General features: G+C 39.7%; 1 protein-coding gene across 1 annotated transcript in view; it reads right to left on the reverse strand.

Annotated features, from left to right (window-relative positions):
• Positions 1-20663, reverse strand: part of Nagk (N-acetylglucosamine kinase) — a 58547-nt gene that overhangs the window by 31927 nt on the left and 5957 nt on the right. The window contains exons 2-4 of the mRNA XM_089245289.1: positions 19572-19656; positions 9358-9456; positions 2914-3055 (exon numbers count right to left, since the gene is read on the reverse strand). Of these exons, the coding sequence (XP_089101415.1) occupies positions 2914-3055; positions 9358-9456; positions 19572-19656 (326 nt within the window). The remainder of the gene's footprint in view (positions 1-2913; positions 3056-9357; positions 9457-19571; positions 19657-20663) is intronic.

Below are 20663 nucleotides of genomic sequence, written 5' to 3' on the forward strand. Positions count from 1 at the left end.
TGCATGTTTGCTTTTGATTACCGTTGAGCTGTTGCTGATCATTTTAGGATTCAATTCACTGATCGACGGCTGCTGATAAACTCCTTGACAATCAGTTACTTCAGAAGGAAAAGTAGCTACAGTCTTGCTAATAGACAGCTTCTGGTTAGCTTTTTGACAACTACTTGAGTCAGTTAAAACGGTAATCACTGCCTTGCCAGTAGATGGCTCCTGATTAGTTTCTTGACAAATAGTCATTGCTTCAGGAAGTATGGTAGAATTTGTTTTACCAATAGAAAGCTTCGGATTAACTTTTTGATAACTTAACACCTCAGGAAGAATGGTAGCCACTGTTTTGCTAGGAGGAATCATATTAGTTTTTTGATGACTGGTCACTTCAGGAACAACGGCAGACACAATTTTCCTTTTAGATGGCTCCTGATCACCTTTTCTACAACTAGTTGCTTCAATCAGAACGGTAGGCAGCTTGTAATTAGTTTTTCTTAGACAATTGGTTATTTCAGGAAGACTAGTAACTACTGCTTTCTTTTTAGATTTGATTAATCGACTTGATGATGTTGATGGTTCATTTGCCTTAGGTGAAATTTTCGGATCTGCAACTGTACCTTTTTTGAAAGAGATACCAGCTTTCGCTTGTTTATCCATCATAGAATCTTTGGTGATCCCAGGATCAGTTCCCTTCCCTTTGGTGGAAATCTGCTTAGAAGTCAAACAATTCTTTCTTTTCCACAAGCATAATGGATATATAGAATGAAAAATGTCTTTCTTAATCTTCATAATTTCCTCATCACTAAGAGGGGGCCCCTTGAGTTTCAAATATTCATAGAATGCATGTCTGAATTTCTTGTCCAATTGACACACTAGTTCTTCAGCCTCCATTTCCCTGATGATCAGATCACGGTCTCCTATATGATCATCAAGAAACTGAATGCAATCATCGTACGATGAGGAGACCAGTTCTTTAGTGACCAAGCCATCTTTGAGTTTTTTCAGTTTACCGGAGAGCACGTTCCAACTTTCCCGATGGAGCGGGACCGAGCGATTATGGATGTAACAACAACCCAACACGTTAGCCATGGTGGAAATCACGGTCGGAGAAAAGGGGTGCAATAAGAACGACTCACAATCGGAGATAAATGGACCGCACGTCGTGTCAGTATTCGCGGTAAGATACCACGATAGATGCTGTGATTTTGCCTTGACTTGATGAAAATCACGTCCGTGAGTCAAATAATAACCATCATTAAATCATAAATTATATTCTAAAGATTAGAACTCCGACGCCAGTAAACATAACAAATAAACACCACTTTTTCCCGCGTTTTATTTCTCCTCTCTTTCTTCGTTTGTGCGTCACGCCATCTATCTTCAATTAGTCTCTCTAAGTCCTCTACACCAATGAGATTTTAAAAACACACCTTTTTTTAATGATGTCATAACTCAAGCTCCACCTTCCAATTTTCTAACCCAGAACGAGCCCCCATCATTATAGCTTAGATTGGCCATATTTTCTAGATCCAAATACGGAAAAAACGGGACACATCAAGAATTATCGTCAAAACGAGTTCCACGAAGTAAAACGCTCAATAATACGACACACACAAATTTGTGAAACGAATATTATATATAGTTTTAAGTCCACACAATTTATGAGTTAAAATATTTCCAATCCTCGATATTAATAAATAATATAAATTCCAGTAGGCTTGGTCAAGAACACGTAAATGAATGGGATATTTTTACAAAAAAGGTCGAATCTCAAAAATTACATGAAAGTACGGGAATGACCTACAAAATACGGCATGTATGCTCAGCACTCAAGAAGCCACATTTTTGCACATGCACAATGCGTTTAAATGCTTCGTCATCCGGCCGAGCCAGCTTTTTGGCGTCCCGTGTAGTGTTGAAGAAACAGTTAAAGGGTGAATTTGGCGCTCTCCCTATTCCAGCGCCCGTGATTACGGCCCTGTGCCACATGGATTATTACCACGTGACGGAGCTATGTTCGTCATAAATAGCTTATCGCTATGATAAGTTGCTACCCCTTCAAACAAAGCACATCAAATAAGGGATGCATGCTCCCAATCCACAATAGATTGGTATCTTTGGTAGGCTTTAAGGCCAGATTCTTCATAGGCCCCGCATGGTGAATTTTTTTTAAAGGATTTTCCTGTGCTGGAGCCCTGTCAGGCTGTCCTTGTGTGTGTGTGGGTGGCACATGATCAATATATATTATCAGTGAATCAATAAGCCCAGCACATGGAGGTGTCTTCGGATCTGAGGGTGATGAAGTCGCCTTGGGGCTGACTCCCAGTAGGAACTTTTCTCAGAAGGGGGAATACTCTTTTTCAATAAGGCAATCAGAATTCCTTTTAGCAGAATATTTAATTGTGATCTGGCTGTAGGCGTAAAATTATTGAAATTTTTGAGGGAGGGGCTTGGGCCAAGGACAGCGAGTCAAAAATGATTAGTGTTGCTGAAGGTGTTCAGCTATATTTTCTTCCTTGACCATACATCCCAGCATGAAGGAAATATCCTGTTTTTGGCATGATTTTCATTCATCATTATTGATCTAAAAAAAATCAAAATTTTTTAAAAGTTCAGAAGATAACTGAAATTACCTGTTTCGAGTTGGCTTTCAATCAACCTAATAAAATTTGACTAACATATTTATTTAAACAAAAATGGATCCGAGTCAATGTTTCCCGAAGCTAGATTAAGAGAATATGATAGTTTTCATTTTGGCGAGAACTTTAACTTTTTATGATCATAGGTGGCAGGCAGTTTTTCTCAGCATAGTTATTCTAATTTTGAAATGGGACATTTCACCTACAAATCTTAGAGGTGATGCCTTGATATTTGGGAAAAAAAAAAAACCATAAACTCCAAATTGGAGTACAACAAAAAGTATACCTTTTGGATTTGCGCTGTAAAGGGCCCCGATTGTGTCACTCGCAACAATGCAGCTTTTGGTTAAGCTGGGATACTTTTCTAAAAACACTTTTTCTAAATGTCTGTTGCCTTCTTCTACCTCGCATCCGCTCATACACAGGCCCTTACATTCGGGGAAGAAAGAAAATATGCATTAATACGATCTAAAATTACATGCTTCTATTCATGTTGTTAATTATAAATATAACATAGGTCTACTGTGCATAGGTGTATGCAGAATTTTCTCAAGGGGGGAGTTTCGATTATTTTCTTCTTGGGGGGGGGGAATTAAGTTTTTTCCTGCAAAATAACACTATAATCTCGGCTTGGGGGTTAGAACCCCAAAACACCTTTGCGTACACCAATACTACTGTGATTAATTTATGATTAATGGAAAGGAATCGTCCGTTCCGGCAAGTTTGGGTCCCACACAGGCTTAATTGATTTGGTGGATGCCATAATTTTTATTTCAAATGTTCAATCCCAGATTACATATAGTTACTACCATTACTAAACCACACATGCACCTTGTCTATATTCCTTTGCGGAATTTGTGACAAACTGCTACATAGAGAGATAGATGGCTTTTTCTCAGCTCGAGATATCAAGGTAACAGTTATTTTCCGAATAATATAAGGAAAGCATAATATCTGGAAAATAACTGTTTTCTTGAACTGCTACATGTTGTAATGTATGTGTACATATAGTGAACCTAACGCGAAACCTTTTTTCTGTGTAACGCTTGCTATGTGTAGTGCGCCATCAATTTTGCTAAGTGTGAAGTATAATAATTGAATAATTGTATCTGTAGGCCTGTTGCTTTAGGGGAAATCTGCGAACCGATCTCGCTGCCAGCTACTTAACTGGTATACTTTGCTGGGTATACAACCTTCAGTTTTAGGGCAGAACAATTTTCCTATGCATTTGCAAACAGTAGTGATTTGTTCGGAACAGTTTTTCCTGAAACCAGTAATTTAGACATAGGGTCAGGCAGTTTTATAAATCCTAGTGCAAAGACAGGTTTATTGTACTACAGTGGAATGTATATGCATAATGATATTCAAGGAACCAGATAAATGTGTTATGTAGGATTTATCATTAGGGGCCATTCAAGTATTACGTCAGCAGATTTTTAGCCATTTTTGACTCCCTCCCCCCTTGTCAGCAAAAGGCAGCAAAACACTGACCCCCTCCCCCTTGTCAGCAAAATTTCGTCAGCAGCTTAGAATATTTCATATCTTCAAAAAGGGTGGTTGATGACGTAAGCAACCTTCAAACCCCTCCCCCTTGTCATCAAAAGTCAGCAAATCTGAAACCCCTCCTCCCCTCGATTCTGACATAATACTTGAATAACCCCTTATAGATAGAAACTATTAAGACGATGAGAAGAGAGTGCATCAGGACCAGAAGTAAAATTATTATAGAGGTGATTATTGATGTAGAGGGCATCGTTTATAGCAGTGGTTCTCAACCTTTTTTTGTCCATGGCCCCCTTTCACCCATTTCTCATTCCTGTGGCCCCCCTTTGCGAACATGAATAACTTTCTACTCCCCCTTCCTTCTCCCCCCCCCCCCCGTTTTCCCATTAGAAGATAGTTATTCAAAAATTGTCTGAAGTATAAATATGTTTGAATTTAATTTTATTAATTTTCAATTTATAAAAATAATGAAAAAGCAAAACACAAACATAATAGAATACAGCAAAAAATAGAATAAATCATTTTCAATCAATGTAAACTCTGCGCTTGAAGACGGCACAATGTCATCAAGTTACTGTACTGGATGAAATTTTTATTATTTCCAAATTAGTTTTTTTTGTATGTAAATGATTATGGTTTCATTGAGAAATGTCAGTTGTGGCTACCAAAATACGCATTCTTATAATGATAAAAATCGCAAAAAGTGGTATCAAGCAGTTTTGTTAATTTTATTCTCTTCGTGCGGATAAAAGTAGTAATGAGGGAGTAGCCACACAAATGAATCACAATTGAAAAGTTAAACCTTCCACATAGTTTTCAACAATAATAAATGTATCAAGGATATAGGTTCATGTTGTAGACCTACTATGAATTTAAAAAAATGAACTAAAATATGTGTGAATTTTTTTTGAATATTTGTTTGAACCATTCATTCCAGAGAAATCATGTACGTAGTGACAAAACTGCTCGTGTGAACATAATAATGATTCATTATCAGGATTTCAAGCCCATCGGAAAATATAAATAAGCAGATTTTCAAATAAGAAAATTATCGGTTTGTTGACATCAATTTTGATACGGCAAAAATATGATATTTCGTTGGATGACAAGCTACCGTCAAGTCGCTTTTTGGTTCATAATGTGGCCGCTCTCTCGCAGGCGGACGAAGCAACGTGTGAGTTGGCTTAAACACAGGGCAATATTTCACATAACAGTCCGTACTATATTTAATATACAGGGCGCATAGATAACAGGGCATATGGCATTTTACTGGCGAACCATTGGTTCTAGAAGCATACTTCCAGTTGGAAAAAGTACCCAAATAATGTGTAGTACTCAGATATTTGATTCATGTTGCCAAGGGTTACATAGTTATTAAAATAAAAATATTAACTCTTTATGCGGACACCCTGTGCCCTAAAACCCAATGTGAAAGTTGTTTCCCCGTCTCCAACGAAAAAATTCAACATTTCTAAGTGCAATATTCCCTGAGATATTCGAAGAAAGTTGGGGGGGGGGGGGAAACAGCATTAAATACGGGGAAACCATTTTATCGTTGTTTTTCTTTTCCCAAATTTTCTCAATTTTTCGAATTCGCATATCTCGGTGAATATTGTACTTAGAAACGTGAAATTATTTTAGTCGGCATCGGGAAAGACAGAGCAACAACGTCTTAATTGGGTTCTTTGGCACAAGGGGATGATATAAAAAGTTTTTTACTTTATAACTATACAACCCCTTACAACATGAATGACATATCTGAGTTGGACACGTGATTTGGATACTTTTTCTAGTTGAAAGTATGTCTCTAAGACTAACGGCCCGTCAGTAAAGTGCCATACGCCCTGTTACCCATGAGCTTGCATATACACGTAAAAAAATAGTTTGGGACGAAATAAAGTCGACTCTTGTTTTAACGAATACCGTTATAACGGGAAAAAAAATATCGTTTTAATGAAAACTTTCCTAATCCCCGGATAAGTTTACATAGGAGCAATATAAAAATCTGGAATTCCTTTGTAATGAAATTGCGTTATTACAAAGTGATTTCTCCGGTATCTTGGAGTTCATTATAATGAGGTTTGACTGCATTCCCCCCCCCCCCCAAAAAAAATTTAATATTTTTGCACTAAAGTAATTGAACTTCAGCAATTTGATCTGAAAACAGTCCTTTTTATAATGATTATGTCCTTTTTACTTTTATAAATTTAGGAAGGAAACAAAAGGAAGAAAGGGTGGGGAGAAAAAAAGAAGAATGACCAACAGGAGCTCGGTTGTGCGTAAATGTCTCGAAATTCCACTTGTGCGCAAGGGAGGGTATTTGCATCTCACTCTCAGTTTTATGACAAAATTTGACATTTATGAGACGTTTGACTAGGGTCACGATTAATCTCTATATATAGCTTTCAATATTAAAATATTTCATTTATACGAAGAACAATTTCAATTATTTGACATTTTCATTTCGATTCGAAATCCAAATCTTTGGCATTTAGACATCATTTCAAACTATCAAATCAAGGCAGTTTTTGCAGATTGTGAAAACGCGTCACTGAATTGGTTTTGCATGCGTATTATCAACACTAAAAACCATAAATTTTAGGTTTGCAGATACAAAGAGATGAATTCAGCCGGTTACGGACGAGAATTTATTGCACTTTTCTGAGAAATCAGCAGACGCAGTGAGTCTCAAATAAACGGATTTAAATTGCTGTAAATGCGGTCATACGTCCTTTAAGAATTTTTTTTCTAATCTCCACAACATTGTTCTTGCAGGATAGGAAAATTGCATTGAAATTATTTGGGATGTTGCAAGCCAGTAGTAGGCACCTATCGACATTTTCGTACTGCTGAATGTCTGATCAACTTGTAAAAATTGAGATTATATATATTATATCTCAACCAGGCTATGACCACAGTGTCAAAGGACGCTGTTTAGAGCATTAGTGTTATGGACGCTAGTGTTCATCTTCGGATGGAATCAAGAACTTTCGGAAGATTATGATGTAGATTTTATAGTTGATTTTTTTTCCTCCGTAAATTATGATCCGTCCATTGACGAACATTGATTATGTGTGAATTTATATGTGCAATCTATGTAATATTTTCATTTATCATCTTCTGAAGATATCTAATAAAATTTCTAGACATACCCATCCTCCGGGAACGCTTCAATATCTCAATGAGATGGGAAGCGGGGTGTGTTTGTTCTTCAAAGATCAAAGGCCAGTAGTAGGCCAGCAGCAGGCTTAAGTAGTAGATCAGTTAATTAATAGGAAGCATTGCAGTATCGATTAAAAAACTTTAAAGGTGTAGTGTCAATCTTAGAGGAAGTCCCAATACATTATCCTTTTGGATTGCATATAGATACCAATCAGCAAACCAAATGACGTTAAGACCGTCTTAAATATGTTTAAAATTACGTTTTTCCTGTTAAATGGAAAGGAATGGCATATGGACACTTGCGATTGAAACAACAGTAATTTTATGCAATTACAGTTTCTTGAGTTATACAGCAATGTAGTTTAAAAAATTAAATTTTGCGGGTATTTTTTCTCATGTATGATTTGGTCTCTAGGAGTTCGTTATAACTGTATAACTGAATTCGACTTTGTTTTCAGCAAAGGCAATGAATTGACATCCTCTCAAAATTCATAAAAAAATACTCCAGAGCAATCATTCTTTATTCGATTTTTATGAACATATTCCCCATCAGATCACTGCTGAAGATAGCTTTGTGCTAAACTAGATGGTTATCCGTCGTATTGCATGAAAATGATGGGTTGTTTTTAGTACCTTTCATTTTTCACTCATCGACTTCTTGGATTGCATTTACTACCAGCACTCAAAAGAATGTTAATGAATGGTCAACAAATCTTTGCCTGCTTTCTTTATGGCAGCCCTCTTCAATGAAAAGTCTTTGAACACACACACTTTTCTGTCTGTACAGTTACTCCATTTTGCTTAAACCTCTTCTATAGTTTGGGTCAGGGCCTACTGTCACCCCCAAGTCGTAAAACCACCGAGATTACATGAACAACTTATTTTATTTTCTTTCTCACGTTAATGTTACTTGAATAGGGGAAAATTTGCGAAAAAGATATGCTATTCTATGCATTTTGTTTGGCAATTAAATTTTTTTAGTCAGAGTGAATAAAAAATTTAATTTCATAAACTTCTTCGTGGCCCCCGTATCAGTAGCAGTGGCTCCCCTTTTGCGAGATTTTCATCCGTGGCCCCCCTGGAATATCCTAGGGCCCACCTGGGGCCATATGGCCCCCGGTTGAGAACCACTGGTTTATAGGACTACATTGTATATCCAAGTATTTGAAAGACCAATGACAGCTCTCTTTTGTTTTTGAAATTTTATTGCTCATAAAAGACCAATTAAATTATTTATGAATCATATGGTAATTTCAAGGTTTTTCCCTATCCCCCCTCTATCACAGGCCTGTTTCCAACAGCGTAACAATCTTAAAACAAGGCCATTTTCCTGCTTACCATGAAGGCAAATGAGTGAGATTTATCAATCTTGTTTTTCAATTCAAAACCAACCAATTTGGCTTTCCAAACACACTTTAATTTTGCAGAGATACAGGATGGCTATAAATAAACTGACACTACTCAGACGCATGTAGCGCTTGTTCTGATGGAGGTATTATAGTGAACCTTGGTACATGGAATATATGGATCGGGGGAAGGAAAGATTAATAAAAAGTTAAATTTTTGACCACAGGTGAATAGCAGTGTTTTTTTATAACAGTATATTTTTTCCATGGTCCACATAATGTGTATACCAGGTTTTAATTAAATACATCCATATACAGGCACTAAATAGGTCGAAGTAGTTGTCAGTTGAATTATACTTACACTATTCCGACCTAGGTAATACTCGTATATACGTTATTTTGACTATGGGACAAATATACCTGTGATAAAAAAAAACACCACACCTTTTCACCAGCTGTCAAAAATTGAACTTTTTTGTTTTTTATCGAATATTTCTTTTTTCCGCATGGTCTATGTATCCTATATACCAAGTTTCATCGAGATACTGCTATCAGAATGGGTGCTAAGTATGTCTGAATAACATCAGCTTATTTATAACCACTTTGTATTATATATATAAGGACACATGTATTGAACATGTTGCAAAATATAAAGAAACTTGGGCTGGTCAATCAAGAAGGAATTGAAAGAAATAATGTTTTTTGCAATTTATACTCACTAATCCAGTTAGAGCTGTTTCAGGATCAAGATTGGCATCCTTTTTGGCTTTCATTATAAGATTTGATATTATCTCCAAGCACTTGTCTTCACCTAATAACTAAAAATGAAAAGTATCACAAAAATGAACACATAACTAGGGATTGGAATTTTTGGAGATACAATAGAACCTTGATCAGCTGAAGGGAATGGGTTCAGTGTCATTTCGGTTGATAGAGATATAATTTGTTTGATCCTCTTTTAAAGAAGTGTTAAGAGAAAGGCAATTTTATGAACATAGAGCACTCTATGTATAATTGGTGCTTTGTAAACAACCATTTTTTTGGCAATCCTTAATTTACTAACAAATTATAAAAGAAGTCTTATTTGATCTGTTCTTATATTATGAAACACAATGAGATCATCTAGAAACCCAAAAATAGTTACAAATGTCAAACCATAATTAGTGATACAGGGTTCCAATAGGTAGCACACAATAACCCATCAAACCCCTATCAGAACTCTGCCTATTTTTGTAGCAGTAGTGTGCTTTGCAATGATGTTTAATATACAATAAAGTGGGTGAATACTTAAGTTCACCTAATACCCAAGGGTTTTTTTCCTTCAAAAGAAAACAATGTAGTCACACTGACAGCAGCCTGTGGAAGAATTCTCAAGGGAACATGAATACAATGTTAACAATGTGGTGTGAATAAATGTATTTACAACTTCTTATTTACACTAACCAGGATCATGACATCTACAGCTCAACCAAAAGAAAGCCAGAGGCATCACCCATAACACTTTTTTTTGAAAAAGGAATCTGTGAGGTATGAGGGAGACAAACCACCCCCTCCCCCCGACTGGGAGGTGAAAGAGATGATGATGCAAGGAACTGAACGGTGATGGGAGAGAAAAGAAAAAGAGAGAGAAAGGGGACGAGAGAAAAGGGACAGTTGGTGTCGGGATCTGCCTGGGGCGGACATAGGAAAAGAGAGAGGCTACTAGAAGTAGCGAGGAAAAGAGAAAGGCGATGGGCAATGAAACTGTGTGGTAGTATTTTTTGTACATATGAGTTTTGCTTTGTTATGTGGTCTGAGTTATTAAAATCTCAAAGAAAAGTACAGCGTGTTGGTGTGATGAAATCGAGTATTTTCTCTTATTGAAGAAAGGGTTTCGCAGACGAACAATAGCGAAACTTTACAGTGGTGGCAGCGGTGACACCTCCGAAGAGATTGTTCATCAGACTTCGTGAACTTTGGAGTATCGAGTGGTGTGATCGTGGTTCGGCATTGAACTTTGTGGACTTCACAGTATCCAGTGGTGCGAACATTGGTCGAATAGGTCGGTGCGGCAGTGAGTTCCTGAATGCAACGAGGGAGCATAACTTCAGTGGAGGAACACCAGTCGAGTAAGTCTATGCTTCTGTTCTTTTCTCTCTCATTAAGTTAGATGTTGGAATTCAGACTGAAAGCCTTCTTAGACGATATAATAGTTTTGATATATAATATATACAAAAATTTCTGCGAGATTTTTTTTATCCGCTTTTGAAAAGTGAGAATGAAGGAAAAAGCAGGTTCACAAGAACGAGCACTTATTAAAAGAGATGCAATGTTTTTTTTTTTGCGGTTGGTGAGTGCGAAGCTTGATCGCAATAATTGAGCTTGGTTATAATTTGATATGTACAGTGTTCTTGAATAATTTCAATCGTTTGTTTATCATTGTTTTGCCATCGAGATTTTGTTACCATTCCTTTCTTTTGTGTGCATGAATGTTTTAGACATATATATATGTATATATATACAATAGCAAAATGTCCTACCTTTTGAAGTATCGAAAAGAAGAGCTTAGGGTACTGGCCATAGAGCTAGGAGAAAAGGTAGCACCAGATTCAAAGGTATTAGAGTTGAATAGCATTATTTTGAACAGCAAAGCATATGAAGAAAAAATGGCTAGAGTGCTTTTAGACACAATAAAAAATGAAAGAGTAGAGAGGGAGGAAATCCAGAGGGGGGGGGGGGTTGAACAGAGGGAACGGCAGTTTAGGCTGGAAAGCGAGGAGCGGTTAGAAATGGAGAAGTTGCGCATCGACTCAGCTAATCGGAGTAATCCAAACGAGACGGGAAATAGGGGAACTAGAGCCCTAGATGAGGTTTTGAGGGTAGTGAAAATGCTGACAGTAAAGGTCCCCCCAGAGCCTGAAGGCTGGAGTTATTTTTTTACCAGCCTAGAAAAAGCGTTTCTTAGTGAGAAGGTGCCGGAGGAAGCAAAAGCAAAGATTTTGATTTCCATGCTAGGAGAAAGGGCAGCGAATCTACTTACGTGCATGAACTGTGATCAGTACGATGATTACGATGAACTAAAAACAATCGTACTAAGGGAATATCAACCCTCTCCCCAGACCTGCCTGGAAAATTTCAGGAAGACTAGGCGAAACAAGGAAGAGACGTTCGTTCAGTTCGCGACAAGACTCGCGTCACAATGGGAGCATTACATTAGTTTGAGAGGGGCTCAGGATGTCGAAAGCATCAATACATTAGTGGTGGCCGATAAAATGTTCCAAACGTTGGATCCAGAGACAGCGTCCCACACTGGTATTCGACAAGGGGAAGGTTGGCTAAAACCTCGAGAGAGAATGCGACACATTTGTTGCATCTAAAGGATGAAACTACGGGGGGTTAAACTGGAGGGATGAACATTGGGATATATCAAACGAACGGGGACCAGGGCAGCCGCACAGCAGTGAGAACAAATCATATGAGGGTAGTAGAAAATGGACGCAATTAAGGGAGAATCGGAGGCAGCCTACATGTTTCGAATGCAACTTGAGGTTTCACTTTCGACGCAACTGCCCTGTGTTTGCGGAGCGCAACATAGCTGAAGCTGGAGATAGTCGAAGAAGGGCTAATATAAATCGAGCGCAAACATTAGAGACAGAAATAGAAGAACAAGAAAGAGCCATTGTGGCAAGGGTTCGATCGTTCGGGCAGAAAACCGAGGGGAGTTCCATCCGGGAACATCTCTGCAAGTTGGAAAGGATTTCGGTTAGTGTGAATGGGAAGTTGGTTAAGGCTCTCTTGGATTCGGGCACCGAGATTACCGTGGTGAGGCAGGATGTAGTTCCGAGAATTCCAACACATGGAAAATCAACCATCTTCTTGAGAGGAATTTTCGGCCCCGCTGTGAAATGCCCACTTTCAAGCATCCCATTAGGAATGGCGATCGGGGACAAACCCAACGTGACGCATCAGGAGGTCCTGTGTGCAGTAGCGAAAAAATCTAGTAGAGGAGGTCTTGTTACCGCCAAATGTAAGTAACCTGTTGAGGGGAAACGAAGACAACCAGAACGAATACGGCAAAATCAGTTTACGGGGGATCAGTGCCCTGAGCGAGGTGACGGGACAGGAGGGGAGGGCTGAAGAAGAAGGGTCACTACATAGCAGCTGCAACCCAAGTCAATTGGAGGGACCATCATCAGAAACTATAGAGGAGAGCAGGGCTAAAGAAAGAGGGGAAGTGGCGGTGGTGTTGATAAGGGACGACTTCCTTCGAGAGCAAAACCTGTGTATGGACTTGCAGGAAGCTTGGAGAATGCGAAGGAGGGGAAGGCTAACTACTTCATGGCTGGTGAACTCTTATGTCACCGGGACAAAATCCTCGGGGAAGGAGTAGCACAGCTCGTTCTGCCCCGAAGCAGGAGAGAACAGATAATGCAAATAGTTCACTCCTCAGTGTTTGGGGGGCACATGGGGGTAAAGAAAACAGTGGAAAGAATAAGGTACTCATTTTTCTGGGACACCCTAAAGACGGATGTCCAGAAGTATTGTGAGACATGTAAGGAGTGTCAACTAACTAGACGGGTGTTAACGAGGGAAAGGACCCCAATTACCCCAGTGACAAGACCAGAATTGCCCTTCCAGGTAGTCAATATCGACGTAATTGGTCCAATCAACCACAGCAGTTCGAAGGGCCATAAATACATTTTGTGCCTCGTGGATCAACACACTAGGTGGGCAGAAGCGTTGCCACTCACGAATATTTCGGCAAAGAGCACTTGTGAGGCATTGTTAAGCATTTTCGCTAGGACAGGCATACCGAATGTCATAGCCTCAGACAATGGCACAAATTTCAATGCAGATTTAACCAAGGAGTTCGAGAGAAGAATAGGGTCTTGTCCACAATTCTCAACACTGGGATATCCTCAATCAAACGGGTTGGTGGAGAGATTCAACCAAACATTAAAAAAAATGTTGAATCACATCATACACTAGGAGGGCCGGAAAAGGCATATACAACTTCCATATGCACTCTGGGCATATCGGGAAATTCTGAATTGCACCACTGGAGTAGCCCCATTTCAATTGTTATACGGTAGACCCCCGCAAGGCCCATTGGCGATCCTAAAGAATACATGGACGGGAAAGCATGATGGGTTGCAGTTGAATACCAGGCCAGTGTCGGCCTATCTATTAGACATGAAATCTCGACTAGAAAGAGCGGCAGAACAGGCACAACTTACGTCTTACACAACAGGATAGGATGGCAAATTATTACAACCTAAGGTCGACAGTGAGGAGTTATAAACAGGGTGGCCAGATCATTGTACTGATACCGGATTCCCAAAATAAGGTATACGCTAGGTGGCAAGGGCCAGGTGTCATCAAAAGCCAAAAAGCCAGTACTCCTTTCTGGTCGAGATGGAAGATGGCACTGTGAAACATGTGCATCAAAACAAACTTAGAAGGTTCGCCTCCAGCGTGAACTCAGTCAACATACTTTTTGAAGGGGATGAAAATTTTGGGGTAGTGGAGACATGCCCCATAGAACAATCGAGGATTGCCAAGTTCAGGAGGGGGATAGAAGCGCTGGGCGCACAAACCCTCAGTCAAAAACAAGAAGTGGAATTGAAGGAAATTATTATGAAACATAAGGCTCTATTCACAAGACCCATTCGGCCAGAGAAGGTGGGAAAACACAAGATTGAACTCATACCCGGCGTGACGAGGTGGAAACCACATTGCTACAGGATACCGATGGCGTATCTGGCAGAGGTCGACAAACAGGTCCAGGAATTACTGGCTGCGGGCCTCATTGAAGTGTCGGAGGCGGAAATCGCTTACCCGGTCGTGTGTGTCGCAAAGAAGGATTCGTCAATTCGAATGTGTGTGGACTACCGGGCACTAAATTCGGTAACAAGGAGCCCCACCTTCCCCATGAAAGATATGCAAGAATTAATGTATTTGGCAGGGGGTGCGAATTGGCTTACTTGTTTAGATTTACGGAAAGGTTTCTGGCAAATAAGGATGGACGATAACTGTCGGCATCTCACTGCCTTTGCTACCTACAATGGGGTCTACCAGTGGAGAACGATGCCGTTTGGACTGGTAGGAGCAAGCGACACCTTCCAAAAACAGATGAACCAGATCCTCAGAAAACACGGGAATACGCTCAGGCGTATATTGATGACATAATTATATTCTCCAAAACCTGGAAGCAGCATATGGCACATCTATCACTGGTGCTGGGGGAGCTGGAAAATCTCGGGTTTTCAGTCAAAATGGAAAAATGTAGCTTTACAGAGAGAGAGATTAAGTATCTGGGGCACCGGATCGGCAGGGGTAGACACGGGCCTGATGAAGAGAAGGTACTAGCCATAAGAAATTTAAAGACGCCCACCGATAAGAAACAAGTCCGCTCAGTGTTGGGGTTGATGGGCTTTTACCGCTTTACCGGATTACGCGGCGTTGTCAGCACCGCTGACCCACCTCACAAAAAAGGGAGCCCCAAACAAAGTCGATTGGAGGGAGATAGAAGAAGAATCGTTTCAGAAACTAAAGGAAGCCCTATGTCACGTGACGCATCTTGCTAACCCAGATTATGACAAAAGTTTCCAAGTGCACGCAGACGCATCGGACCTTGCAGTTGGGGGATGTCTTACCCAGAGGGATTCTGAGGACCTATGCAGGCCCATAGCTTTTGTGAGCCACAAACTTACTGACATACAGAGGAAGTGGGCTACCATAGAAAATGAGGCATGGGCCATTCTCTTCGTCCTTAAGAAATTCGAGAAATGGACAATGGGGACCAAGATTGAAATCATAACGGATCACAATCCCCTGACGTATATGCAAGATACCACCCCCAAGAGCCCAAAGCTAATGCGCTGGGCCCTGGCGCTGCAAAGGTGGAATTTCACGATCGTTCACAAGGCTGGCCTATTAAACCAGGTACCAGACGCATTGTCACGATTGTAGAACCTAGGTTGTCAGAAAATTTTTGGAAAATAATTTTATTTTTGTATCTTTTCTTATGGTTTTTTTTTTGTATCCTAGGTTTTTATTATTTTATTGCTATATGCTATTACTTTGTCGTGTTGTATTGTGTCTTATATTCGTTTATGTCTAAGGGAAATTATAATTTTTCAATATGGTCTGACAGTATTGTGTGTGGTATATTTCCAAATGTAACCTATTAGTATAAACATTTAATTCAACAATGCGATAATCTTTCTGTACGAAAAATGGTTTGTGAAGGCTGAATTCCAATGTTGTTTATAATTGTAAAAGGCGAGAGGAAGGGTGACAGAAAAGCCATAGGCTTTATCGCATTGTGGGTTGTGTGATGTATTCAAGAAACAAGCCTCTGCAAGGCAAGTTTCTCTCTTGGAGGGGGCGTGTGAGGTATGAGGGAGACAAACCACCCCCTCCCCCCGACCGCGAGGTGAAAGAGATGATGATGCAAGGAACTGAACGGTGATGGGAGAGAAAAGAAAAAGAGAGAGAAAGGGGACGAGAGAAAAGGGACAGTTGGTGTCGGGATCTGCCTGGGGCGGACATAGGAAAAGAGAGAGGCTACTAGAAGTAGCGAGGAAAAGAGAAAGGCGATGGGCAATGAAACTGTGTGGTAGTATTTTTTGTACATATGAGTTTTGCTTTGTTATGTGGTCTGAGTTATTAAAATCTCAAAGAAAAGTACAGCGTGTTGGTGTGATGAAATCGAGTATTTTCTCTTATTGAAGAAAGGGTTTCGCAGACGAACAATAGCGAAACTTTACAGAATCTCATCAGGACCAATGGTGATAATCACTATAATAATCATCTTTATAAGTACTTTTTTCGTTTGAGTGGAGGCATATAAAATTGAAGTTAGCTCAATCCTGATTTGCCCGATTATACCAAATGAGATGAAAGCTAATCATGTACACAAACACATGAAGCAAATGAGAAATTTCATTCTGAAACCTCTCCTGCAACATTACAAGGGGCGTCAAAATGTGCGCTTGCCCAGGGTCACCAAGCATCTAGTTGAGGCCCAGCGAATGTGCATTGTGGAAAATAGAGCGCATTTATGCCGTAGATATGCTGTCTTTGAACGCACAGGTTGGTAGCCATTAAATTACTGTTATTTTCATTGTGAAACCCAAAGGAGGAAAAAACTCTCTACGAAATCGGAAAATTCAGCATATTCATTCACTGACTTTGATAGCTCGCTGGTTATACCAATAACAGTACAGGACTTTGTACTTCCAGGTAGAACTACTTTCCAAGGTCACGAGCTAACGCGATTGTGGTAGTTGGTGGGAAGTTAAAAAAAATTGAAGTTCCCCCTCCAGATCTCTTTTTCCTTGTCTCGGAAAGAACGTGTACAGTGAACAAAATTTTCATGCTTCTTTTTCCTGAAGGCCGGGTTTTTTTGTTATTAAAATGAACAAACAGCAAATTACAAGACACAAATGTATAATACAAATACAAACATGTTACACGACACAAAAAATGTAACATTACCATTTAGGCCCCCATGGAAATTGTCCTTATTCTAGTCATTTTTAATAGATTTTAGTTTGTTTTACCTTTTTGTTTCCTGGATCAATCGGCAGGATCATGTGTCCGCAGATCAACCGCAGTCTTTATATTTGGTTGCCAGATTCTGTTATATTTTTACTATATTTCCTTTTCTCTCATGAAGTTATAAAAATTGGACGCAAGCTCAATACCGCACCTTCGACCTTGTGATTGGTTCTTTCATGAAGCATTGTGGGAACGTTCCTGTATAAAAACCAGACAGATCTGCACGAACATCTACTTCCTCCAACTACTTCTTCCGACTAACTTCCCATCTTCATCACTCAAGCGCCACGCCCTGTTGAGGTGTGAGACAGATCATCTCTCAGTTAAAACAATGTGTTAAACTCTGGAAGGTGTGCCTTTGGCACCACACCCGCCTCATCGCTTGACTCCATGTGACAGTCCAACCTCGTTGTGATCCCGTTGCCTACGGATTGATTAGTGGCAAGACCGGCTACCCTTGGACGTTCGCCTCCAATTTCCCACGCAGTGGCTGACCTGTAGCCTCAATGCATGTTTCAAGACACAAAACCGTCTGAACTTGATGTCGGGGTGTCTCCTGCAGTGATGTAGAGAAGGCTACTGGTTACCTGAGACATCTTGGACTGTCTTGTGGACAATGTGAAGTAATACGCGAATACCTGGACATAGCGGTGAGAGCGTTCTATTTTGTTGTCTCATTGTAATGTCTGAAAGAAAGGGCTAATTGTGATAATTGTTTGTTAAAGTTATACTAATAGTTAATAGAATAAATATTTATATAGTTTAACTCTTTAACTAAAGTCTTGTTCCATTCATTATTGTCATCCATTCAATGACAATAATGAATGAATGACAATGATCACTGGGGTAAAATTGATAAAGAACCGGGGAATGCAAGGTAAATGTTGCAAAAACACCCACATATAATACACTATGTAGCCCTAATTGTCCACGCACTAAAGTCCACGCACTACAGTGCATTAGAGGGGTACCTCTGCGAACCGTTTCGGCATAGCTCTTGCACCCTTGGAGGCTTTTTTTTCCTTTTTTGGGAGTTACTTTTTTTGACAGCAGTGATTTTGCCAAAGGAATCAGCATTGAGTGTCGTTTGCTTAATGTTTTCTTATTAATGAATGGAAGAGGAAATCCCCCCCCCCCTTTCAATACACAGAATGAGCTGCCGGAGAGCAAAATTAAAATGAATGTTGTGGTTTTCTGCTTCCAGATGAGTTTTTTTTTCAGACTGCTTTTTTCATATTAACCTGGAGCAAGCTTGGTCGTAATTAAAATAGCATCTACCCTGCTTGGAGACAACTTGGGTTCTAGTATTCTGGGAATTTAAAAGCGATTGGTCAAAGCATGTTATAATGTGTAATGTGTTGGAATAGAGTTGTTTTAGAGTGAAAAAATAATTTTCCCAGGAAAAGAACAGAAATTCCAAAAACCTGAAAGGAAGACAATTAGGAGAATTTTATAAACCATATGAGGATGCTTGAAATGACATAAAAAATGAAGACATGTTAAAAGATGATGTCTAGTAACTCTGGGGAAGGGCAATAGGCACGGCCGTCATTTCAACTTTTTCCGGGGGGAGGAGGGGGGGGGCAAAGCACACATATACTCAATGTATGTATATATTTGTATATACATTTTTAGTGTATTTTCAAAAGCCAGGGCCCCCCCCCCCAAATGACGGGCCTGGCAATAGAGGTTGTTGCCCCTCCTCCAGTAGAAAAATTGTAGTTTTGGCATAGGTGGAAAATTTTTGCCTCCATTTGCTATTCACACCCTTCAAGGTCCCCCCATCCCATTCAAGGAACCTATATTTGATTATGCTGCCAGCTCTGACAATCATGGCACATTTTTTGGTGTGTGTGTGTATATATATGTACCAGGCAAAGCTGCAACTAGAAGCTTGGTCAGCAGGGGCAAGCAAGCATTTTGGCGCCCCCTTGTAATGTTGAAAGAGAGGTAAAAATTTAAAATTTGCATCCCTTCTGGTCTAGCGCCCGGGGCAGCAGACCCGCCTGCTCCCCCCCCCCCCAGGCTGCGGCCCTGGTACCAGGGCTTGACAAATTGGAGGAAAATATCTGGGTGCCAGTCCTAGGAGCCAAGGAAATTTTTCCCTCAGTCCTAAAGAAAAGGACTCGAGGAAAGCAGTCCTAAATATATATATTTTTAACTTTTGCGGCACTTAATGACCACTTATATTGAAAGACCAACTGCAATGATTATCAGAAAATTTTGTGTTATCTTTGGACTGCAATTTAACAATACCAATATAGAAAATTTTAGGTGCCAATACTGATTTTCTAGCCGCCATTGGCAACGTAGGATGACAACGTTTATGAAACCCGATATATAGTTGTTTAAAAAAAAATGTCAATATATGTAATATGCATAAATATACCAAATAATTAGCTTCGGGTCCATTGATCTGACTTAATATCTTCCCTGAATTTGCAATCAAGACCAATTTAGAGACTGATGCACCTCTGCAAAGAAAGATAAGAACTGGTTAATGATGAGAATACCTGCATTAATGTACATACATTGTACTGATCCATAAATGGTACATCCACCATTTGGTGTTAAAAAATAATGCCAGACTACCAGCTAAAGTGCTGTGAATCATGAAACGGTTGTTCTAATAAATAACCAACCAATACCAGCGTTTGAAAATTATTTGTATCAATTTCAAAAGGCCATTCACGTAAGTGTAAAGTTATTGGAAATATTGGGAGGGATCAGAATTGGAGGGGGGGGGGGCTCAGGCCCGTGTGTAACAAGTTTATGCCTATGAACAGGAATAAAAACTGGGGGCTTGAATGGAGAAATATAAAAACCAGTAGTAAAGAAAAAGACTGCAGGAATATAAAGTTTTATTTGAAGCTGTCACAAAAAAACCCCCTCAAATCAAGCCCCCCCCCCTTATGGCATACATCCATGCTCAGAGGCAAAGAAAACTCAGGAGAACCTGGTGGTCATATTAGATGTCCCTTGTGTCAGGGAGTTCTGGACATGGGCAAATATGAATATTTGGGGCACCTTATGTGTGCTATTCTTTGAGACGGAGGCAGGGAGAGGAACCCGTGCCTATATATGAGTATAATACAAAAAGCAGCCAGTTTTGGGGTTCTAAAAATTTTTGGAGCCTTTTGGGCATGCACCACTTTTGCTCATGTGAGAAACAGGTCCTGCCTTACAAGTTGATGCTCCATTTTAAGAACTTCAAATTTATACAAACTGCACGTTTTTACAAACCAATCTTAGTCTCAGACAATATACCATACTAATAATAGTAAACATACTTTTCAGGCTGTTATGTTGTGTTTGATAAGCAGATGTTACTGCAGAGCGGACATTGTGCAGGTGGCAGCAAGCAAGGAGACAAAAGTATGGATACTATTATAACTTCCGGCTGTGAAAGCCTGCCTTCGCTTTTCAATATACCATTCTTTTAAACATCTTTTTCCATTTACAAAACTTGGATTTTACAAAC

Source organism: Pholcus phalangioides, unplaced genomic scaffold, assembly GCF_987345545.1.
Source record: "Pholcus phalangioides strain wild (caught in Gottingen) unplaced genomic scaffold, Ppha-v1.0 ptg000015l_1, whole genome shotgun sequence".
In the NCBI taxonomy this organism is placed as follows: Eukaryota; Metazoa; Arthropoda; class Arachnida; order Araneae; family Pholcidae; genus Pholcus; species Pholcus phalangioides.